Source organism: Rosa chinensis, chromosome 6 (assembly GCF_002994745.2).
Source record: "Rosa chinensis cultivar Old Blush chromosome 6, RchiOBHm-V2, whole genome shotgun sequence".
Classification (NCBI taxonomy): Eukaryota; Viridiplantae; Streptophyta; class Magnoliopsida; order Rosales; family Rosaceae; genus Rosa; species Rosa chinensis.
The window spans coordinates 61,596,914-61,620,218 of NC_037093.1; the positions used below are offsets into that span (position 1 = coordinate 61,596,914).

Below are 23,305 nucleotides of genomic sequence, written 5' to 3' on the forward strand. Positions count from 1 at the left end.
GATCCGTCTTCGGTCTCCCAGTAGAAGCAGGACCCGATTTAGCTTGTTGAGAGATTTCCACAGTGAATCAAAATCGATCAGGCCGCTTTAGGTTTAGGCCAACAAGTATAGTAAAACTGCCGAGGTTAGAGCCAGCGTCCCAATGCCGCTGAAACAATTCTTAAAGATTGAAGAGGATGCCCCCGAGGAATAATAATACATGATGATAGGTTCACCTTCTTGAGCTCTGCCGTCCATGTATGTTGGTGGAGGCGACCACGGAGTTATAATCACCCTCTCTCGTGGCGGTGGTGCGAACCACCAGATCACGGGTGTCGCTGGTGAGAAGATCACCACCGGTGCCCGTGGGGGCAACAACGGAATTATCGGTACCGGTGGTGGTGAAAATGGATTTACCAGTGGTGTCGACGACGGGATCGCCACCGGTGCTGGTGGGGAAACTAATGGAATCACCGGTGGTGGGGAAGTTAGTACCACCGGGGCTTGTGGTGGTGGAGACGGGATTACAGGTGCCGGGATGACCGGTGCTGGTGGTGGTGTATCCAGTACCGATGGAGGCAATGACGGCGTCTCCTTTTTAGGTGGAGGCGACGTTGTTACCGGCGTAGACTTTATCCAATCCTTTCCATTGATAAAGTCTGTTGTCAAAAAATTTGCAATTTGTTTCTCACTGAAGTTTCGCGCCCATTTAACCCTGTTGGATGTTGTTGCTCCTAGTCCGTCGCATTTGAATTGTCCACAAAATGAGTTTGTCATTAATTCTTGTTCTGTGGATCCATCAGAATCACGGGACCAACCTAGTGGTTCTATCACATCTTGCATGTTAGAGTAGGCAAATATGACCCTAGCATAGGATCCCACCCATGGTCTTCCTAAAAATGTTTTTTCGCCTTTGCCAGTAATTTGACACTTAAAGAACACAAACCCTCCACTATCTGTTGACGCTTCTCTTCGTTGCGCTGTAATATATCCTCCTGTAGGCGAATGTATGTGACAATTTTGAAAGAAAGAACTGGCGCTTCCAAATATAAAATCAACAACTCCTTCAATGTAACAATTTTCATAGTAGTGTTTGCCTATTTCGTCAAATAGAGTATCCTGATAACCTAAAATTGAGCAGTCGTAAAACGCTATTCTATCGCCGGAGACCCTTAGCGCAACTGCTTGATGACCAGGCCCGAATGTATTTTGAATTGTTATGTAGTGCGCTACGAAGTCAGAAGCCGAAACATGAAATGTTGTAACTTTATCAATGTCCCCTCTCTGATCCCACGTAATCATCACATCACTTGCTTCTGTAGTAGTACCACTTAATGTTATGAATGGCTTGTCTGGAGGTATGGTAATACTTTCTTTGTAAGTCCCAGGCTTGATCGAAATAGTCAAAGGATCCTTATTGTTTGACGGAACAGAATCAATAGCATCTTGTATCTTACCGTAATGACCGTTACCGGATTGATCAACTGTTATTATATTTTCCGCTTGAGAAATAGTGACGAAAGCATACAAAATTATGACAATCATTCTAACTAGAGCCCTACGCGCCATCACAAAAACAAGAGCTAAAGTTTGTTTTATTTTCTTGTATAAGAACGAACGTGAATATTGTTGATGAGATAGGAAGGTCTCAAGTAGAATAACTATATAGTTTATATAGACCTCAAACCAACTAATCCTACTAAGATTATAATACCTCAAGTCAAAAGGAAATGAAGTGTTTTCAAATATAATTGCTGCATTATCTTTCCTAAGATCAAAAGGAAAGAAAGTAGATATGTAGTGCTTACCTAAAAAGAAGTGGCCCCTGTTACTATAGGAAAATAAGAAATCCACAGTTCAATTTCCCCTCTACCACACGTGGCAGCAATTCAATTCAGTGTTCTTAATGCCGTATTAGGAGAATATCCCAATGGACGTTCCGTTTTTGGAAACTCTGTTGAATGGAAATAGTAATTTGAGCCCGCCCGAACTTTGGACTCATTGCAGTTTGCCGTCGACAGCTTTCAAATGTTTACCAGGGTCGATAACAATACTTGACCTTTTTGTTAATTCTTTATCAAATGAGATGCATTGGAGAGTAACACACACCAAAATGTTAGTAGTTAAGGACCGAGACAAGTTGATCCTAGAGAGAGGAAATGAGAGAACTCTGAATCAAAGATTCTAGAGAGAGAAAATGGAAAGAGCATTTAACCGCAGTGAGAATATCTTTTCACCAAGGCCTGAGGCACGATCAAATGCAACAACATCGAAACCATCATTGATTTTCAGTGATCAAATGCAACTACGGGCACCACCGCCGATTCCGATCAACGAAGAGCGGCTACTTGCGTCGGTGTCGAGTGGTGTTGATGGGGGCCGTGTTCACCAACTGCCTCTTGTATTGTCTCTCTATGAATGTGTGTGTAGGGCTGCCACTTGGTCTGATAATTACAAGACCGATCGAATACTAACCGATATTTTAGGTTTGGTAAACCGACTTTTTGGTAATATAAACTGATAAAACCAAAATAAAAAATTACTGAAAAAATTGATTTGGTTTTGGTAAATACCGAATCTACCGATTATCTAAATATTAGCTTTATTATACTATAGTATATATTCAATACACATACATGTATATTAAGAAATAAACATAAAAACTTTGACAATAGTATGAATATTACTACGTATACTACATTAATAGTACATGTATCTTAAGTAACCTGCTCAAAGATGGTTACCTAGTTTTATTGAAAATGGCTAAAACTTAATGTCATATATACAAAAGAAAGCTATAATAAGTAGATGAATACAAAGTTTAAGATTATAATATTGAAAAATCTAGTATTATTCATTCTAATTTATATTACAAATAATCAGTTGTTCTAGATTAAGTTGATAATATCGAAAACCAAATACCGAATTTGGTAGATACAATTAAAAATATAAAAAAATTGGTTGGTAATTGGTAACTCAATTTTGAAACTGAAAAGTTTAGTTTTGAAATTGATAATACTTATAATTAATTCGAACTGACTGAGTGACAACCTTATGTGTGTGCATGGTTGATTGTTAGGTCAGAAATGAGAGGGAGCTAGTTTGCATCATTCATTATTATTATTATTATTATTATTTTATTTATTTATTTTTATTTTTTAAAATTGTGGGTATCCAAGAATTCACCTGGTTGGTTGTCACTTGCAAGTCACAAGTCACAAGTCACAACCATGGCGTCAGAAATAAGTTTGAAATTACTTTTAAAGGTTCTGAAGCACTTTTGAATTAATAAAAAAATTATTAGTAAGAAAAAAACGTGGGGATGGTTATACAAAAATGAAAAACAGCGGTTTTCGGAAAAAAAGAAAAAGGAAAAAAGAGTTATGCTGGATTCTGTTTCATCTGATTGATTGATGAAGATGAAAGGCTTATAATGGTAAGTGGGTCTGATGAACTGAGACACCACAGCATAGGGAAAATTATTGGTTTTCGGTTGAACCATGAGAATGGAGGGCGTGGTAGAGGTCAGAAGTAGGGTATCAAAGCTCTTCCAAGGGCGCGAAACCCGGGGAAGCGACAAAGGTGGTCAGTCTGAAACACTGATGAGATGAGTGAGTCTGAATGGTGCAGTACCTAGTGCATCAATCTATTCTTACTTAATTCTTTTTTTGTTTTTTCAGAAATATTCTTACTGAATTTCTTACCCACAATAATAACAACTTAATAATACTTCAGGAAGGAACAGGTCACAAGCCCTAAGACTCCAAAAGAGGCCCTCATCCCACACCATTGGATCCATGAGCCTTTCGATAGTGGCCTTGTGCCTATGGTCTACCGTCCCCGCTTATCTGTTGCGTTGCATGTATTCTCCAGTTTAAAAGTCGGGTTATTGGTGGCGGTTCAACATTACCCTGATAGGAGAATAGTCTGATTAGTCTCTCTCTTGCCCAAATTTTTCTTGTCCAAAAAGAGAAAAAAGACCTATGAGGCTTTCGACCTCATTTCCATGCCTCTGTCTTTTCTACCTTGTATTCTTTATTTAGGGATGAATGGGATAAATAGACCATAGCAAATGAAAATGTTATTTTCTAGTGGCTTTTGAGCTTTTAAGAATATTTGTATATTTTATGCCAGTGGACTAAAAGGAGCCTCGATTGTTTTTTTTTTTGATGAGAAGCCTCCATTTTTTTATTGGGTATTTGGATTTTGGGTCTTGCATATGACTGAAGAGAGAGAGAAAGAGAGATGATTTTAATGGGATTTCCAGAATCCTGAGGTTGGTCAAAGATATGACTCGAGTTGCTTATTGATATACTTGATAGAGAAAAACAGAGGGGGAAGTGAGGGGAAAAAGAAAAGGTCTTCTGGGATCCAATAAGATTTGATTTTTGGGCGGTGTGAGTTTAGATTCTTCTTCTCTTTTTCTCAGATTACTAAGTTTGTGTCTTGGAAGTGTAATCCAATCAGAAGGTAAAAGCTTTATTAGTATTTGATAGAGGAAGATAGATATGGGTAAGAAGAAACCTCAGAAAACGAAGGAGCTTTCAGTAGCAATAGCAGAAGCTTCATCAACTGGAGATGAAGCTCAGCAGCAACAATCACAGCCTCAGCCTCAGACCCCAAGAAAGCGAGGAAGACCTCGAAAGATCATTGAAGAGCAATCATCAACAAAAATAGAAGAAGCTGCTGCAGCTCAAGATGTTGAAGCCAGTCAGTCCAAAAAAGCTAAAGCCAGTGAGGAAGAGGAAGAAGATAAGCAAGAACAACAAGAAGAGCAGCAGCAAAATATTAAAGAAGAAGGGCCATCATCGACAAAAGCTAAAGAGAGTGAGTCAAGGAGGGAGCCTTCGAGAAGTAGAGCTAGGAGGAAAAGCAAACCCAGAAAGAGTAGTTGCTAAAACTAGTAACTTGTTTTTTTCTTGTCTTTCCTCTTCTAAGTTGCATAAATCTTGCGATTGTATCAATGAAAGAATCAAGGAAAGGAAGATCCCAAGCTCAAGGATGCTCACTTTTTTGTTCCTTCATTTGTTGCCAATGGTTTTAACTATTTCATCATCCTTTTTTCTTTTTCTTTAAACATATGAAATGGGGAAAAAGGATTTGGCTTTTGCATAAACCCTGAGGTGTGTTTAGTTCATTGAAAATCTTATTTTGGTTCACCTAAACCTTGTTCTGAATTGGTTCTTGTGATTTTGATATGTATCTTTGTATGCCTTTGTATTGAGGATTGGTGCATAAGAACCTTGTGTGTTTCTGAGTTTCTATGTTAAACGAGGTAAAGGAAGGATCCAAGGAACATTAATTTAGGGTGTTTAGGGTTTAGGATCCAAGGAACATTGATGAAGGAAGGATCCAAGGAACATTGAGGGAGCATAGAAAAGATTGCAATCTGAAGGTGGGGAAAACCGAAGCTGATTATGAGTTGGCTGGCAGAGTCTGGCAGTGGTGGTCTGAGACTCTGAGCAATTGTAATGAACGCCCTAGTGCCTAGTCGCTGCATCTGGCACGTGTCTATCACGTTCCAGTTAATTTTATAGCTTAGCGCCTTAGCCTGAGTAATAAGACGAAATTCTACCATACATGCATACATAAATCTGACGATCAGTGATAAGGCATGAGTACATAAACCGGTCACAACAAAGATATTTTTACAAAAAGGCCTTTTGAATGTAATTTTTCCCACTTAATGAAATCTCATTTGGTTGTGATGAGAAAAGTCCTACACTATCAGATTCTGTATGTATAATATACACGTGTATATGGTAGAAGTTTCATTTGTGATGAGCATAACTTGGGTAGGTTTTGCCCTATGTAGGATTAAGGTTTTTTAATTTTGCATCATAAATGCGCAAATTCAGATCCAATTGCATCTAACATACCCAAATGCACCTATTCGCTGCAAATGCATCTCATTGACTAGCCCTATTCAGGTTCTGGTCATATTTTATAGTAGGATGTGGCAAATTAGGTATTTATTTAGCGCCGTCCTAGGATGTAGAGATTAAAGAAGAGATACTGACACATGCTAGATAATGGATTTTCATCACGAATTCGAATATTACGATGCTAAGAATTCGTTACAAAAGTGTCGATATGATTAGGGTTTTGGGGAGAATGGGGATGATGAAAACGCCGTCCTTACGTGGGGTTTGGTTATACTTTTGGTTTTGGTAGGACCTACAGTTCCTGCTACCACTAGTCAACTTGGTTGTGTCCACCTGACCCCTACCTGAATATCAATCAATATATATCTCAAGAAACCCTATATATACATACACCTCAATCTCTGCTCCTGTTTGATTGAAGCGCGACGCGGAATGGGTTGTATGACACTTTCTATATAGCCTAAACAAAACAAAATCAATTGCGCAATGGGTCACTCACTGTGGGCCTCTTTCTTCTTTGTCTTGTAATTTAGAGGATAAAGGTTCATCATTAGGCACCAAACATGCAAACAATTCCATCATGGATATGGCAGAAGCTTCCAAATAAGAGAGTGGCTACATTCTACTACCTCTTCTTTACTTGCTGTGTATCCAAAATGAGGACTCTTGCAGAACCCTACAACAACGAGAACAGACCGTTCCTATTAACCCCATTTCGCAGCGCCAAACACACACTTAAAACATGAATTCGAATTCGATCATCTCCTGCCTGGCTGCTAAAGTTTTTGGCTTTCCTAATGGACATTTATACTTGAATTGGCTTGGGTTTTAGGCTTCAACAACCCCAACCAACCTATCTATTTGATCCATGGTGGTACTTTCAGTCTTGGCTTGTCCCCATTTTCATATTCCAGTTGCCAACATATCTCATGTTTGACCAAAGAAAAAAGATCTAATATCTCATGCAAAATACACCAGTTCTTTTTATAAGTATCTCATCCAACAAGAGGCTATCTCAATTGACTAAACCATGGTTCTGACTTCTGACCATCAAAAGGAGAAAACTATGGGCTCGTGAAATAAATTCACTGATTGGATAGAAATAAGGGCTGAATAGGACATATCTACTATTACATGATTTCCTTGGCCTAACAGTAATCATGAGTCATTTAATAAAAGCCAATAAAAACATATTTGTTCTGCATTTAGCAGATGCGTAAAGGTCCCTATGAAATCAAAAGGTTGCTGAAGAAGACACCAATATCCATAAGACATAAACATCTTTGTTCTGGCATTTAGCAGATGCGTAACGGTGCCTATGAAATCAAAAGGTTGCTGAAGAAGACACCAATATCCATATAGTAGGAGAACAACCTAGAGTAGAATTGTATACCACCCCAACACAAAAAGTCGGTATAGCAGACCAGTATATGATTAAAGACTATATGCAAATTTTCCCTCTAGGCTACTAATGAAAGGGATCAATCTCAGCTCTTTAAAACACAACTGTCTAAACAAGAATTCGATTCACAAAGGTGGATTGTTTGTCTTGCTGTTAAAGCCTTGTCACAAAGGTGGATTGTCTTGCTGTTAGAGCCTTGTAACTACTACATGATGAAATGAGCTCAGAGGGAAATACATAATAAGCTCTACACTAACTGATATTTATCTCTGTAATCAAGCAATGAATACAAAATTATGAGTTGTGAAACGTAAACATCAGAGTAATCTTCTTCCAAAAAATAAGCAGAGGATAACTAGAATACAAACTTCTGATTATAGCTGTAGATATGTAGGCAAAACTGTTTCAAATAAGTAAAATTACAAACAAACGGTTCCTAAAGCTCCATATCTAACCTGGTCAGTCACTGGTTTGATCTGTGATGTCGCTCCTTCCTATATCGAGATTGATAGGGATCAAATCCACCTTCAACTGCCCCATAAACAGCCCATGAAGGTGTGGCAGCCATATAATCATTACTGTCAAAGGGTTTTCCAGAAGCCACCTGCATTTTCCATAAGAAAGAATGAATGATCAAATATTATCAGTGAAAAATGTAATCTAGGTGTATATAGTCATTGGAGTCACATACCAGATCATGAAACTTTTCATAGTCTATCCATGTGAACCACTGCCCATTGATCTTGAACTTTTTAGTTTTTGCCAGGAGGACACAACATGAGTGGACATGCTCACATGCGACCTCATACTCGCCATTACTTCTCAAAGCCAAGGCCTCTGAAAAAGCTTTAACATCAGCATGCCAGGGCACATTCTCCATCGTCAATTTTGAGGTAGCAGACCTGTGAATTTACTCTTATTATAGAACTAGAGCATTGGAAATGACAAGAGTAGTTACGATGCAAAGTAAAGAAAAACTTACGATCCACAATATGTAACTCCTTTGATTTCAACAAAATCGGGGTTACCAATGCTAAAGATGTTATAATAAGCCTCAATTTCTTCTGTATTCCATCCCTTGACCAAAGTTAAGCGATAAACAGTTCGCTGCTGTTTTTCCTTGAGAGCTTTCAAGGAATCCTGGCAACAAAGATTCAGTCATGTAAGACAAGAAATACTAAACCATATAAGAAGAAACCGAGTGGTGCAACATAGATGTTTACTAATTGTTAATTCTTTACGAGTGAACCTGATATAAGCTTTTACACTTCAATAATAGGCTTTGAAAGATAAGATTTACTATGCTAGACCTGTTGAATTAGTCTAATACTATGTACCCAAACATTCAGTATTTCAGGGGATAAAGAAAACTAAGACCTCAACATTAGGGGACTCATCATTTGGAAAACAAAAATACATGGCAATATTTATTTGATGGGGAAAAGTCTGATATAGGCTTTTTCGACTTTACACTGAATGGAGAAAGTAAATTGCAGGAGAAAAAGGGATTGGCAGACCAATGCCCATTTGCATAAAATTAATGGCCTTCTTCCCAGGTTCAAACAACCCAACCTACAATTTCCTGACAGGAGAGGGGGCCAAGGCGGCAGCATCAATGGATTTTGGGACTTTTAGAATAAGAGAAAATAACGTGTACAACCTGTTTGTCACAAATTAACATCTCTCTATATCTCTCTCAGTACTTTTTAAAACAACGGGTAGCGGCAAGTAAAGGCTAACAACCTTAAAGAACAAATTAAACACTTACAATAAATCGCTCCCAAAAATCTCCAAAAAGTGGCCTGTCAATTGCCTTCAAACTCTCTTTAGTTGCAGCATCCACACTTACATATAACTGAATTTGTAATAAAAATAAATAAAAAAAGGGTCAAAACAGATACCGCTTTAAAGTGCAAGCGTATTGTGATGAAAGAACAGAGAGCAATAAATCAGTTGCATACAAACCTGTGTAATAGGTTTCAGCATTCTAATTTTTTCAGGAAATTGAGCATTTGTCACTAGAAAAGTAGAAATCCGTCTACAATGCAGCTCATCTACTAGTGTATTAATCTCTGGATACATAATAGGTTCACCAACAAGTGACAAGGCACAATGCCTGGGAGAGAGACCCTCTGTTAATCGCTCCAATGTAACTCCTACAGGAGGGGAAGTTCCATGTCAAAAGACTAAATTTTAGTTTTTTTTTTCTTGGCTAAAAAATTAGAAGGAAATACATATTTACCAGGAACTCCTTTCATTTGCTTAATCATTTTACTGTGCAGGTCTATGGCAGTTTTCACAATCTCTAATGGATCGTCCATCTTCCACTGCCAACTCTTTCCAACAGGGTTTGTATGATGTCTCCAACAGAAAACACATTTATTGGCACATGCCAAACTAGGGGTTGCCTCCATGCACCTGTTTCAATAAGTTCAATTTTTGTTTTGGTCATTAAGAACATCCAAAATTAAACTGCTATGGGATACAGAATTTGTCATTATCTCGGAAAACACTTGAACAAATTTAAGAACTTGGAAGATATAAAAATTGAACTTTATCAGCTACAGAAGACTAGCAATTCATTATCCTTGCACAAAGAATGATATACTATAGAAATAGTAACTCATACCAGTACTTTTAGATCTGTAAGCACAGGGCTTCATTATTTGAGATACAACAGTAATTCATATGCAAAAAGTAAAAAAGCAGGTTTCTTCTTAAGGTTCCTTTCACCTAGGGATGGCAATGGGGCGGGTTGGGGATGGGGATCAAAATACCATCCCCATCCCCGGGGTCATTTTCTACCCCCATCCCCAATAAAAATATATTGGGGATTCCCCGTCCCCATCCCCATCCCCATTGGGGACTAAACCTCCAAATCCCCAATAAGAATTTAATAAATAAAATAATTTTTTCTCATATTGCCTTTTTTAAAATCAAAATCTACAACAAATAAATTTAAAATATGATTAAATTCATAAATCATAATTTAGTGAGTGCAAAAGTCAAAACACCATTAAAGTAAAAGTATAGCCATTAAAGTAAAGTAGTAAATGTATATATTTGTGATTTATATTATAAAAAATAAATTAAAAAAAATATATAAGTTAAATATATGTATATATTATTGGGGCGGGTTTGGGGATGGGGATCACAATACCATCCCCGCCCCATCCCCAATCTTAGATAGCGGGGATTGGGGATCCCCATCCCCATTCTCCATTTGTCCCTGAATTATCCCCCCATTAGGGGCGGGTATCCAATGGAGCTCCGCCCCGCTGGGGATTTTTGTCATCCCTACTTTCACCTTAATTCATTTGTCCTTCCAAGCAAAAGCTTCTAAAAAAATGTCTACATGGGTATTGTGCTTGTTGTCTCCTCATATATCTTAATGCTCGACATAGCAGAGGAATTGGGATAAACTCTAAAAATGAATTCATCTCCACTCATTTCTATTTAATTTCAAAAATTATGTTAAGCAAATCAGCCCAACAGAACAAGAAATCAAAGAACTGCAACAACACAGGCATAGTAACACAGGGGATCATAGAGTTCAAACTGGATCAAATACCATCTTAAGTATCATGAATCAACACTAGTACTGGAAATTAACATGAGGGTGACTATGAAAAAGTAAAACCATAAGAATTCAAGTTACCTATGACTTTCTATGCCATAAAACGAGTGTTTATAGCAACCACCTCGGCCTCTAAGCTGTGACTTTGTCCATCTACAAATTTTGACACCACTATGCGAACCAATAATTTTGTACCCCTGCATTTTTACACAAACAAAATCAAAACCTAAAATCATAATATGAACTCTAAATGGCAAATACACAGTTGAAAATATTTGACAACTAGTCGGACTAAACAAGCTCACCTGCTTCTCTAAGCTGGCACGAATCACCGGAGTGACCATATCTCTTTTACCATTCACTATCCCATTGGTCTTAGTCTTAGCCACCGTCACCGTCCCCCTTGAAGGTGCTTTACCTGCAATGTCCTCAAGATCAACAACCCCAGACTCAACCACAGTCTCCTCCTCCTCCTCCTCCTCATCATAATCTGACACGTCAGAATACTCAGCTTCACCTTCAGCATCAACACCAACACCATTACCCAAAGCGACACCGTTTTCGGCCACACCGGCCTTCAAAAACCTCATCAGCTTACCACTCCAAGCCTCAAAGACCTGGTCTATATCCCCGTCGTCCACGTCACCTTCCCAAACCGGCAATATCTCGGCGGCGCCCAACGCCCTCATCCACTTCGACAAGTCCCTCCCCACCGCATTGAACGACGCACCGTAGGCTCGGCTTCCGACGCCGAACACCGAGAATCTGCACTGCGAGAGCAGCATGGACCCCACTCTGAAGTCCTCGGCGCTCTCCGCGAGCCAATTGGTGAAGAACTTGGCGCTCGGAGGCGGTTGTCCATCGTCCCAGGTGGAAGCGACGATCAGGACTAGGGTTTCCTTGGGGAGGTCCTCTGGCTCGTAGCTGCTAGGGTCGACGAGCTCGAAGGCGAGGCCATTGGAGGCTAGAAGTTTTAGAAGACGCTGAGCTAGGGCTTTGGAGGTGCCGGTTTGGGAAATGAAGAAGAGCTTGCCTTTGCGAGGCGGAGAGGAGCTAGGGTTAGGGTTTAGGGAGAGTTGCTTGAGGCGGCGAGATTTGTAGAAACAGTAGAACGTGGTGGCGGAGAGGAGGGCTATGAGAGCCAGCCGTGCTCGGGCTGAGGATGTGGACATAATGGGCGGGAAATCGAATTTCCGGTTTTGCCCTTTCAGACGACGAAGAAGAGCCGAGTTCAGGTCATGATACTAACCAGTGATCAGAGGAGAGTGCAGAAGACGGCGGTTGCGGGTTTTGGGGTTTTGGTTATGGGCTACAAGCCTACAAGGAACCTTCTTATCTAGTTCGCGGCCCAATATGTTGGATCTGCTCGCGTATTTATCAGAGAAACCCAAGATACATACCGCTCCATTAAAGAAAATCTTTGAAACCACTTGTTGTGGTAAAGTTGGTCGAACGGCCCAGCAAGAAACTCTCATGTCCAGTCTTTGAGTCTCAACTCTCACTAATTTATACCAGTTAGTCTGACTTTATACACCTCATATATCTTGATCTGAAAATACTCGCTAAAATAACCGAGTTGACTTACTACATCGATTAAAAAAAAAACCTTTGAAAACCAAAAAAATGAAAAATTCAATCATTAGATTAGAACAATCTATACAACAAATAAAGTGGAACGAACACGGATACAAAAAAGTATATAATGCCTATACCGGTAACGAACTCATTCACAACATCAGCCTCATCCCTTAGATCTAATGCGTCCTTTAGATCTAAGAGGGGTACATCCAAAGTTTCTGTTACAAAAATGATATTGGTTCATGTATTTTGCTCGAAAAATCAGGCATCAGCCCAGGCTTCACAATAAAATCCAACAGCAAGTCACATTACGTGAGTCCATCCCTCATACGGTCATCCCAATTGAAGCCTGGCTCCATCCCTGATGCAGTGCTGCATTAAGATCTCAAGGGCGCCATGTAGTTTTCTGTGCACAGAGAATACCCTCTTTTTGTTGAGCATAAGTCATTCTTATATCCCAATGCAAACTCTTGAGTATTCCCTCCAACGGATCTAGAATCTCAACTTTGTCACGTATGATGGCCCAACCTCCTGGCCGTAAAATACGATCCATCTCAACAACAATTGATGCAGGCTGCTTACACCTACAAAAGCAGCTAGTATTCAGGAAGATGTAATGGATAGGATAGCTGGACTGGTCTTCCAAATTAGAAGCAAATAATGCCATGTTAGGTTGTAAGAGCACCTGTTCTTGAGCCGTGAAAACAGATGATCAGCATGCAAAAGATCATATGATCTTGGATAAGTACCGAAAGACTCACACCAGTCGTGGTAGGTTCCAACAAGCCCACGCTCAAAAATGAAAGGAAGCGTATCAGGTGCATGGACAGGGACCACATTCATCACCCAAACCTTTTGTTGCAAGAGGGCTGCAGCAAATCTGCAAAAAGACATTACAAATTAATTCAACTTCAATGTAGTTCTGTAGAAAAGAAGTAAAGAAAATAAAAACAAAGAACAAAAAAGATGACAGAAAGAAATACAAGGTTCTGGAAGAAAAAGTGGGGAAACCATGGTATTTATACGAAAGAAGTTGTCAACTATTCAAACATCAGTATTCCATTATAAGGGGAAACACATACGCAGTTACTCTCTTTACCTACCCTCCATAGATGGCTTTCATGTCCATTACATTTCGAATGCTTGACCAGTCAATACCAAGTCCAATAAGATAGGATTTGTCAACAATATCTTTCCAATGCTTGGTGTCTGCAATCAACTTATCTTTATCATTCAACCAGTCCGGATATCTTTCGAGCCTGTTGGGCCATTCCTCCGGCCACTCTGATCCACGCTCTTCAATACCAGATGGAATGGTGTGCAAACAAGTCTTCACCGGGACATACCTGTTTAGGGGCAAAGTTGAATCATCACTATGCTAAAGATCAGGAAAATGAATATTGTAAAGAAAGTTCATCAATGTTTTACCAGGCTGCATCTGGGTTATCATTTCCCTTGCATAAAGGTATCCAATGTTTCTTCCTCCTCATCGTATATAAATCATTTGAGTCCGGCTTCTTATATATTTTGACGCCCACATCACTGACTTCATCAGTTTTATGAGCCAAAATATTCCAGCAGATAGATACCATCAATGTATTCACGGCTGAAAGAAAGAACAATTGAAGTGAGACGAATTATTCAACAATCAAAGAGCCTAAATATTAGGCAGCATGTTGAAACAGAAAATACTCGGTTCACTTATTTTCAATGCCTACAAGGGCTTGCAAGCTATTTTACAATGCCTATATCTGCCTATGACTTCACAGAGTAATTAGGAATAGACGGATAGATCATCTGATAAGCCACCATAAGTTCTACTGAAATGAAATCTCCATTTTTTCAAGACAGCAGCATTCCGGGGAAATCATCAAATACCTTAAAGAAAACAGAACTAAATGCACTAAGAAAATTGCTCCTCATGATATAGTATAAGATTTTCCATACACATGATCTACTGTTCCAGCTTTCAAGCATCTCAAAATATCAATTGTAAAACATGGGACAAACCTTCTTCAGCTTCAAAGCTGTCATGTTTAGTTGACAAGATAAAGTATCCCCCGGGCCTTAAAATCCTATTCATCTCTAGAAGATGCTTACCCCCTGCAAATGAAAGAATATCATGACAATGTGACTTAAAGTAGGATTTGAAAATTCAATAAAAAGAGAGAGTAAAGAATCAAAGGCAGGAAGGCATAGAGATAATCAAACCATTTGAATGCCAAGGTACAGTGCACCCGCCGCAGTGAATAACATCAAAAACACCACTAGGGAAAGCTAGCCTTCTGTTTCCGAATGGGCTAACTACAGTAGGAAAACCACGCTCGAGGGAAACTTGAGCTAGGTCAACTAGGTCATCTTTCAACCCCAACGATAATGTTAATACATCCTTATCAAGGAGAGAAGCCCCAAAAGCGGAATCTGTACATCCGATATCCAGCACTACACGGATATTCTTTCCCCATTCGAGATCTGGTACCATCTATCAAATGAGAACAAGAAAATCAAAATCTATAGATGGTAGGAATCACAGCAATATAGTTGCTATTATTAGATAATTAGCATATTTGTGTATACAGTGCTGTTTACACTTTCAGATTTCAGCTAGCGCATAACTGCAATTGCCGACTGTAAATAACTACATATCCATAAGTTGGTTTCACTACTTCCCTCCTCTCACAATAGTAGAATGTAATAAAATGGTAGACATGTAGACATTAGACTCCTTATCCCAAAACTACGAGATAGGATTGAGAACACATATTTGAAAGGGAAATCTTACATCTATACAATTAAGTCCAACTTAGTCATTCGATTCCATGTTGTATTAAAAGAGGCATCATAAAGATTCAGCACAGACCAAGTTTCAATTGAGACAATGAGGAAACTCACCTCTTCAATGGAATCAAGATAGTGAAGAACCCCACCCTTAATCTCAGACTGGTTTTGAGGAAAAGTAAGGTATTCTCCAGACTCCATCACCCAAGTATGTTCCTTGACGAATGCAGCAAGCTTTGGATGCTCCACATTCTTATACAATATCTGCAAAACATGAGAAGTCACAGAAAGGGGACATCAGAAAATCTTGTCGCCTCTTAATGTACTACAATTGAAGACAAGAAAACACATTACAAATCCAAGCTTATCTACCTTCTCTTTACTCTCGGACCAATGGACTGGAGGGTCATACCCATCTGGGGGAAGAGGCACAAGACACATTGGCGGTGATCGTGGACAACTCCTCTCTGTGTGCCTATATTGCTGCAGCCTTCCAGAGCCAACTTCTATATCAATACAAGGAATGTAATTATGCTTGCTCCTTGTGCTACATGATTTCCAATGATAATGTGCTTTCGGATCAAACACCGGACCCTTAATCTTATTTCTCTTGTTTCCCCTCTTCTCCGATTCACCGCCATCATCTTCCAACTTGTCCTCAAATTGCTGATCCACCCCTTCAATCAAATCACCCTCTCCTTCTGCATTCCCATTTCCTTCACCTTCACCTTCACCTTCATCTTCACCATCCAAACCTTCTTCCTTTCCATCCACCACTTCTGGCTCTTCATCTTCATCTCCATCTCCATCTTCCTTACTCAATTGTTTCTCTTTCGACACCTTCTCTGGTAACTTCTTCTTAACTCTCTCCTTTTTCGTATTCGCCACTTCCTTCTTCTCCCTCTCCTCAGATTTAACCTCATGACCACCCAAAGCAACAGACCCATTTACCTTCTTCTCGTCCTCTACCTTCCTCTCAGATTGTGCCCCAGAACTGCTCACCCTTTTGCTCCTTGATCCAGGAGGCTGCTCTATATTGTCAAAGCTCTCTATTCTTGTACTCACTGAATTCGAAGGAGACGTAAACATAGTCCACACAAATATAAAGCAGAGACCCATAACGGCCACCGCTGTCATCTTTATACAGAAACCCCAATACGGGCGTTTCGCTTGGCGACCAAACCGAGCTGCAGCTACCGCCATTTCTCTCTCTCTAATAAATGCTCTTGAACAAAGCAAACTAAACTAAACCAAACCAAACAAGGAAATCTGAATCTTAAACCCCATTGAAATCGAAAACCCCGCCAAACAGAGCTTAAAATATAGCAACAGATTCTACTATAAATAAGCTACCAACACTCGTACGAACCTGAAATGGGAAAGATCTAACTGGATGCGAGGAAGTCTCAAAATGGGAAAGAAGTCATTATATGAAAACTGCATCAGACCAAAAACAAAGCAATCTATTACCTTTCAAAGAACTTATAATCCGAGCGATGATGATGAAGAATCTAAGTAGCCTCATGCTGAGGGGAGGCTTCAACCTACCCAATTATGAAGTAGGAGAAACTTACTTGTCATCAACAAAGTAAAAGAGAAGCGATAAACAGTGACTGCGGAAATGAGAATGGCTTTTAATCCAAGTATAAAGTAACGAGCTTTTGAAAATTTTAAAATCTGGGGTTATAAGTACTATTTTTGTCTACACATTCTACACAGCTTAAGCTGCGAGCGCGATCAACGGAAAAGGACCACCGGCTACAGTTTCGGGTTTCGGTCTTCGTTTGGCTGCACCAGCTGACCAGCACATGCACCAAAGGCCTTTTTTTTTTTTTCTCTCTCTTATTTTGATTGTTTGGGAGGGTGATTCTAAATTCGGATTTTGTCGAGATTTGTGGAGAAAAATATCATTACACCATTGAACACGGGTGAACACTGTATTAACCTTTTGTTGTTATAAATTATGAGAATTTGCTCGCACATAGATTGATATCTCCATTCGTAAACAGATTTTTTTTTTTTTTGAAAAGGAAAAGTTCATTGAATTAGCGATAAAAATCGCTTAAAGGGGCATCCCAATGGGGAGCATACAAAGACCAAACCTTGCTTGATCCTAGAGCTAAGATAGCACAAATCATAAGGTGTACTACACCAACAATTTGTGCATTTACAATAAAATCCTGCTCTGAAACACTTGTAGAAGAACTAGCAAAAATTGAAGGTAAAACCCTAGCCTCCTCAAGATAATTACCAACAATAGGACCATTGTCATGACCTTGAGATTTGTAGATCAAACCATCAGAATTTGCAATCCGGGCATGCAAGAAGTTGGCAAACCAATCATATCTAAACTCGTCCCAGCCTAAAACACACTGCTCGCCAAGGCACGCAATTGTGGTACTCACAGCGCGATTATACTGAGACTCTTTATAGAGTGTAGAAATAAATAATCTACCTGAAATTAGAATCAGCACACCCAAAGAAGAGATAATTGAACAATCGAACAGAATGTCAACGAACATATCCCCAGGATCCCAAATCCAGCCCCCTGGAGAAGTTAAGCCCAATAGAGGGGTCCTGATTTGGGCCCGAAGGCAGCCCAAGGAGGTGGTCCTATTTGATCTGGACACCCAAACACGGCGTCTCCACGCTAGCACCGGCCATGACCGTTGCCACTTCAAAAGGATTCTGCCATTGCCGTCGCGGCTTCCGATCTTCGCCCACTCAAGCAACATCAACGATCTGAACACCCAAGCCCAGAACATCCAGATCCCACGTCTGACAGCCTCCTGTTCTGGAGACATCTGTAATTCCGGCAAAGACGCCAGCAATAGCGAAACTCCAGATCCCCCGCCCGACAACACCACTGATACCAATATTAACAAGGCAATCCCAGTACTACCAGTGAAAGTCATCGCAAGATTACTTGGACCTGGATCCCACAAGCCTCTTGGAGGAATCACCATCATGATCTGCATCCACATTTCGGCAAGCACCGAAATCAGGTGGAAGCAAAGTGAAATTGTCAAGAAGAGGTACAGGATTGCTTTCGCCCCAAAACGACGATCACCTCCAGAGATAAGGAAGCCATGAGGCCTCCACCTATGCGCCACCAACAAAGGCAAGCAAATACGCGTGCGGTGATGGAGGGTAGAGGAGCGGCGGCCATGGCCGTGCTCGTAAGACTCGACGCTCTGCATAGCACCGCTAGGGTTTTCGACGCTCATTCGTAAACAGATTGATACACAGCACATATCGAAAATTAATATAAATATCTGATACATTTTGTTATCCCGTAGACTATCATACTTTTGGTTTCTTATATAATTTGTGAGGACTACAATGTCAAAGGGTTTAACATTGGACGATGCTAGGTAATAGCAAAACGTGTTTAGTTTGCTAAGGGTCCTCAATAGTTGAGGTTACACCACACATGTGTTTTCACTTTGTAAAGACATTTCAATTTTCCAATTGAAAAGCCTGGGATAATCCTTTTCCTCTTTATAGATAGATATCAATTTTTTCACCAAAAAAAGGTTGGTGAAACAGACCACAAGACATTGATCACCATCGATTCCCACACGCCTCGACTTTAACAGGGTACCTCTTTCTCTATTGTTCGCCAAACTAGTCCGATATCCAAAACACAAAATCAAAAATACATTGAACATTAATGAATTTCCTTTTTGTCGTAATCACTTCGCGACTCATGTAGACTTTACATTCGAAACATATAAGAGAAATAGAGGCTAGAGAGAGCTGTCTTAGCAGTGAACCAAATCAAACTGTTTGAATCTGGTTCTATATACTTAGAAATACCATCATTGTCGGAACTCTCAAGTTAACCTTAAGTGAGCTTTAAACTAGAATCTGCCTTTTGTGCATCTAAATTTGAATCATATGAAGAACAAAAGAATTACTAAATCTTAACGATCCCTTGACGTCTCAGCTTCAGAAGCTTGATACGCACTGGTGTTTGAGACTGTTGGCATCAAATCCGCAGCATTCTTACCAGAGTCTTGATATTGAGTGGAACCTAAATCCGTCGGCGCTGAGGTGTCAGTGACAGATGACCCTTCTGGGGAAGGCTGGGGTGAATTCAAGGAAGGAGCCTTTTCCTGAGACGCATGCATATTGATCTTAATCCTGCAAGTTCAAAAAAATATTCTTACTTTTTCGGTCCAAAAGAAAAACTTTCATAGAGTTCACTTTCCAAAGTGGCAGGCATATATGCAGGTGAAAATTACTTAAATTTTACCTGTTATGGATATTGACATACTCATCTGTTTCATCCAGTATCTCTTCCTGGCATAAGCAAAAGTTGAAAACTTGGATCAACATATGCAACAAATATAAATATAAAGCTCACATGCAAGTACTACTTGCAACTTCAGTAAATTCTTCACAAGCAGATTTAGTAACTTATTCCGGTGACACTTAAATCTAACAAGTAACAAACCAAGAATTACCTGAAGAAGTTCTTCAATGACATCCTCCATGGAAATTACTCCAACAACTTCTTGACTGGGTGGGAATACTGGAATGGGACCATTCTCAATGTCCAGAATACAAAATGAACAACCTCTGTGCCGCTTCTTAAAAGAAGGAGTAGCTGATGGGCTCTTCTTAGTTTTTTGACCCCCATCACTATGGTCTAAATCTATCTGAGCATTGTCTGAATCCAATTTTGGCCCCAAACTCTTAGTCTCAGCTGTGGGGCCACCCAGTTTTTCATCTGTTAATTTACCAAGACCACAAATTAAGAAAACGCTTGTGCAAAAGTAAGGAAACTGGGAAAAACTGAAATTAGAACAAGTGTAAAATTATAAACTCTTTTTTTGCCGCTATGAGGACTAATATTCACACCTTTCCTCAGTGATGCCTCTAGTGTTCCACTCTCTTTGCCATTCTTTAGTGTTTCCTTTACATCCTTATAGACAACAGCAATATGACTGTGACCCTTCTGAAATTCATTAAGAATATCATATAGCGGCATGTCTTCTGAAACCCTGTGGGACAAATGAAACGGCAAGTCAGGACCAAAAATGACAGGCACTCATGTCTTGTTTCAGATAATAAAAGACTAAAAATACTGAGGTAATATCATACCGAGGAATTTTTCTTATCATCATTTTTCTCAAAGTAACTGTTTCTTCTGTATCAATCATCAAGAGATTTTTGACCTGCACATGCACAGTATTACTTCACCTTTTACAGTGGTTGGTTTTGTGTTTTTCTTTTCTTTTCTTGTTTCTTCTTTGGGGAGAGAGAGGGATATCCAAAATCAATAGTTCATAAACCATAGTTTGTTAAGAGAATAAATGGAATTACCAGAACAAGTCCAATTATATTTCTGGGGTTCTCAGCATAAACCGGAACTCTACTATGACCCATTGCCATTATTGCATTCAGTGTTTCCCTGTGTATAGAGGGGGGTGTTAAAAGGAGGGAAGAATGCATAATATATGATGGAGGAAATAAACCAGAATCCACAAACCCACAAAGTAAGAGGTGCATCCAGATCAAGGGAAAATGCATTTGATATGGGAGTCATGGCATCTTTTGCAGTCTTTTCAGTCAATTGAAGTGCCCCAGCAATGATGGTAGTCTCATCATGTGTGAGATCCCCACCTTTCCCAGCCTAAATAACAAACCATATGCTATGTTTAATCAGAGAACGGGAATAAAGGATGATCATGGTTCAACTTTAGCGCCATTCACAGATGTCCCTAAGATATGCCACTAAAACAGTTCCTAGCAAAAAGCATATTGAAAATGCAGAAAAGGAAAATTATAATTACTGATGTGAACTTATTAATTGTTATAGCCGGAGTTTAGTCAATTTATATACCTCATTTCCATGAAAGTCCACAAAAGTCTTTAGCTCTGCTCTTCTTAGAAGGGCAGTCTGTCCCTTACCTAACATGTAATCCAGAACCTGATGACAGAGAGCATACTTAGAAGAAAGAAAATAACATAATAGCCAAAACATCTCTACTTGTGGTAGTCACACATCAACGTCATATCACCTTACTAATTGGATAAGAAATAGGGAGGAAAAGCATGAGAAGAACGCGCACAAATGGTGCCAGTGTTGCCCCAACAGTCAATCCATAGCGAGTACACACAGCTTGCGGCATTATCTGGAGTAATGCATAAAAAGAAATAAAAGTGAAGATCTTTACATGCAGATACCATGTTAGATTCGTGAATGCTGTCAAAACAACCTACCTCTCCAAACAAAAGAATGAGAGTGACGGATATGGCAACAGCTGCCCAAGGAGGCACAAGACTGTCCAAGAAGACAGGAAGAGCCTAATATCAAAGAAACATCGGTTAGCACTCAAAAAGTACCAGAAATGACCTAGATAAAGCCAGAAAATTAGACAAGTCACCTCCATCGCTAACGCGTTGCCTATTAAAAGTGTACAAAGTAGCAGATGCTGATTTTTCACCACCGGATAGATTTTAGCTGTCAAAACCAAAACAGTTTAGATTAGACCATTAAACACACACCACGCCCCATTCCTCTTCCCTTAAACCAAATTTAAATTCATCCACATTTGTTTTCTTCTGTTACTTTGACTAGGAATGAATCAACTGACTAGGAATGATCACACGATTCAGTCCTGATCAGTAAACCAAATCTACCTCAGCTGATGAGTCAAGCTAAATTTTTGCTGCTAACAGCTAACTTTTTCCTGAACTAATAAACCTCTAAACTAAACTTCACGACTCAGTTTCAGTCTCAAATCTTGAGACCTCGAAAAGGGCCGATCAAATCAAAACAGTAACGAATGAAATTGTAGAGTGAGAAAGAGTGGACCGGTACCGGCGTGTAAGCGATCCTGAGGGCGGCCAGACTTCATGAGGACCTCGAGGTCGACGAGGCCCAAGGACATGAGGCCCAGAGTAAGGCCGGCCATCATTCCGGCGAAGCAGACCAGGCCAATGATCACAAGCAAATAAAACCAGAACTTGGGCTCGCAACACGTCACCTCCGTCGCCATTTTCACTTTCCCCAAAATCTCTCTCTCTCTCTCTCAGTCACTCGGATTCTCTTCTTCTTTCTTATTCCGTCACTTCACTTGGGATGAGCACAAAATTTTGACCACTTGTCTGGGTTGGTTGGTTGGCGATAGTGTACCGGTTTCTCAGGCCTAATAACACGAACTCTGTGGGTCCCGCCTGATATGCTTGGGCTAAGCCGTTGATACGAATCTGTTGGGCATATATTTACAGCAACATGCAACCGCGCCGATGAGATTGTGTGCACGGTCGGATGTGTGCCACGCGTGTGTCTCTCCAGTGACGGCAATATTTTACTGCTCTCTGTGTTTATACGCCTTGTGTTGTGCTCCGCTGGTTGTGGACCCTCGGGTTTATCGTGCCCTGCAAACGGACAAAGAAAACCGAACCCCAATCAGAATTTGATAATTATACAATAATATTATTGCCCAATAATTTTGGCTACTGTCACATCATTTGAGATTTTGAGTTGAGTAGTGTAGTATTAGAAAAACAGAAGCCTTGGTTTTAGGTCTGGCTCGAATGGCATTACATCTTCTATGCACAAATGTTTCATCTTGATATGATCTTCTTGACTGTTATTCAAAAGGTCCATGTTAGACCGTTTTGAGGTAATTATAGATCTTCGGGGGCAGTTTTGATTGGCCAATAAAAATATATTTCAATGTAATTTCTGTTTTACTTTTTCTTAGATTAGCAAATTTATTATGAAAAGTAAAAAGAGGTAAAGTAACTTTGTGTTGATTGTTTTCGAAATGGAAATTTTCTTCTTCTGCATGTAAAAATGGAATAAATATGTGAGCCCCAGAAAAATGTATCGAGCTTAGTGGAGATCGTATGAGAAATTATTTAGCGATCTCGATAAACATCAGAGTGCTCGAGAATATTTTCAGAAATTTTCATAAAGTGAAATACTCGATTTAAGAGTTAGATGATAAAGTACACAACATGATGAGTTCGTGAGAATTTTCGGGAAATTTTTTGGATACCCAAGCTATTTATTGTGACTCTCGGAAGTTTTGGATTAAGGAAAATTTTTGGAAAAAAAAAAAAAAAAAACTGCTGCGGTTCAATCTC

The 23,305-nt window shown here is 39.7% G+C and overlaps 5 protein-coding genes across 5 annotated transcripts; 2 read left to right on the forward strand and 3 right to left on the reverse strand.

Moving 5' to 3' along the window:
* The first annotated feature begins 235 nt into the window (after positions 1-235).
* Positions 236-832, forward strand: LOC112171725 (circumsporozoite protein-like). Its single transcript, XM_024308863.1, has one exon. It carries the CDS (start codon positions 236-238, stop codon positions 830-832), a length of 597 nt encoding a protein of 198 aa, XP_024164631.1.
* Positions 833-3,873: 3,041 nt separating this feature from the next.
* LOC112168924 (transcription factor TBF1) lies at positions 3,874-5,034 on the forward strand. The gene has a single exon (XM_024305854.2). It carries the CDS (start codon positions 4,488-4,490, stop codon positions 4,875-4,877), a length of 390 nt encoding a protein of 129 aa, XP_024161622.1. The 5' UTR covers positions 3,874-4,487; the 3' UTR covers positions 4,878-5,034.
* A 2,466-nt stretch (positions 5,035-7,500) lies between these two features.
* On the reverse strand, positions 7,501-12,164 carry LOC112168925 (S-adenosyl-L-methionine-dependent tRNA 4-demethylwyosine synthase). Its single transcript, XM_024305856.2, has 8 exons — positions 11,149-12,164; positions 10,925-11,040; positions 9,509-9,684; positions 9,232-9,422; positions 9,035-9,121; positions 8,249-8,406; positions 7,958-8,168; positions 7,501-7,870 (listed from the first exon to the last, which is right to left on the reverse strand). The coding sequence occupies exons 1-8, from the start codon at positions 12,013-12,015 to the stop codon at positions 7,730-7,732; spliced, it is 1,947 nt and encodes a 648-aa protein (XP_024161624.1). The 5' UTR covers positions 12,016-12,164; the 3' UTR covers positions 7,501-7,729.
* A 300-nt stretch (positions 12,165-12,464) lies between these two features.
* LOC112168926 (probable methyltransferase PMT28) lies at positions 12,465-16,953 on the reverse strand. The gene is made up of 10 exons (XM_040507558.1): positions 16,774-16,953; positions 16,569-16,636; positions 15,572-16,444; positions 15,314-15,463; positions 14,633-14,903; positions 14,432-14,524; positions 13,850-14,027; positions 13,525-13,767; positions 13,107-13,301; positions 12,465-13,005 (listed from the first exon to the last, which is right to left on the reverse strand). Exons 3-10 carry the CDS (start codon positions 16,400-16,402, stop codon positions 12,807-12,809), a joined length of 2,160 nt encoding a protein of 719 aa, XP_040363492.1. The 5' UTR covers positions 16,403-16,444; positions 16,569-16,636; positions 16,774-16,953; the 3' UTR covers positions 12,465-12,806.
* A 1,888-nt stretch (positions 16,954-18,841) lies between these two features.
* On the reverse strand, positions 18,842-22,350 carry LOC112171948 (DUF21 domain-containing protein At1g47330). The gene is made up of 12 exons (XM_024309072.2): positions 22,032-22,350; positions 21,595-21,671; positions 21,431-21,514; positions 21,229-21,342; positions 21,051-21,137; positions 20,701-20,840; positions 20,531-20,618; positions 20,309-20,382; positions 20,066-20,208; positions 19,669-19,934; positions 19,458-19,504; positions 18,842-19,345 (listed from the first exon to the last, which is right to left on the reverse strand). The coding sequence occupies exons 1-12, from the start codon at positions 22,207-22,209 to the stop codon at positions 19,126-19,128; spliced, it is 1,518 nt and encodes a 505-aa protein (XP_024164840.1). The 5' UTR covers positions 22,210-22,350; the 3' UTR covers positions 18,842-19,125.
* Between the last annotated feature and the right edge of the window lie 955 nt (positions 22,351-23,305).

Bases quoted from the DNA above. Each gene is read 5' to 3' on its own strand.
- LOC112171725 (XM_024308863.1), top strand. From the start codon at position 236: ATGTATGTTGGTGGAGGCGACCACGGAGTTATAATCACCCTCTCTCGT.
- LOC112168924 (XM_024305854.2), top strand. From the start codon at position 4,488: ATGGGTAAGAAGAAACCTCAGAAAACGAAGGAGCTTTCAGTAGCAATA.
- LOC112168925 (XM_024305856.2), bottom strand. From the start codon at position 12,015: ATGTCCACATCCTCAGCCCGAGCACGGCTGGCTCTCATAGCCCTCCTC. The intron at 8,407-9,034 runs GTAAGTGTTTAA...CTTTGTTGCCAG, and splicing joins ATTTTTGGGAGCGATTTATT to GATTCCTTGAAAGCTCTCAA. The intron at 7,871-7,957 runs GTATGTGACTCC...TGGAAAATGCAG, and splicing joins ATGAAAAGTTTCATGATCTG to GTGGCTTCTGGAAAACCCTT.
- LOC112168926 (XM_040507558.1), bottom strand. From the start codon at position 16,402: ATGGCGGTAGCTGCAGCTCGGTTTGGTCGCCAAGCGAAACGCCCGTAT. The intron at 14,904-15,313 runs GTGAGTTTCCTC...CTCATTTGATAG, and splicing joins ATCTTGATTCCATTGAAGAG to ATGGTACCAGATCTCGAATG. The intron at 14,028-14,431 runs GTTTGTCCCATG...TCTTTCTTTCAG, and splicing joins CAGCTTTGAAGCTGAAGAAG to CCGTGAATACATTGATGGTA.
- LOC112171948 (XM_024309072.2), bottom strand. From the start codon at position 22,209: ATGGCGACGGAGGTGACGTGTTGCGAGCCCAAGTTCTGGTTTTATTTG. The intron at 21,515-21,594 runs GTGACTTGTCTA...CTTTGATATTAG, and splicing joins GCAACGCGTTAGCGATGGAG to GCTCTTCCTGTCTTCTTGGA. The intron at 21,138-21,228 runs GTGATATGACGT...CTCTGTCATCAG, and splicing joins TTTCTTATCCAATTAGTAAG to GTTCTGGATTACATGTTAGG.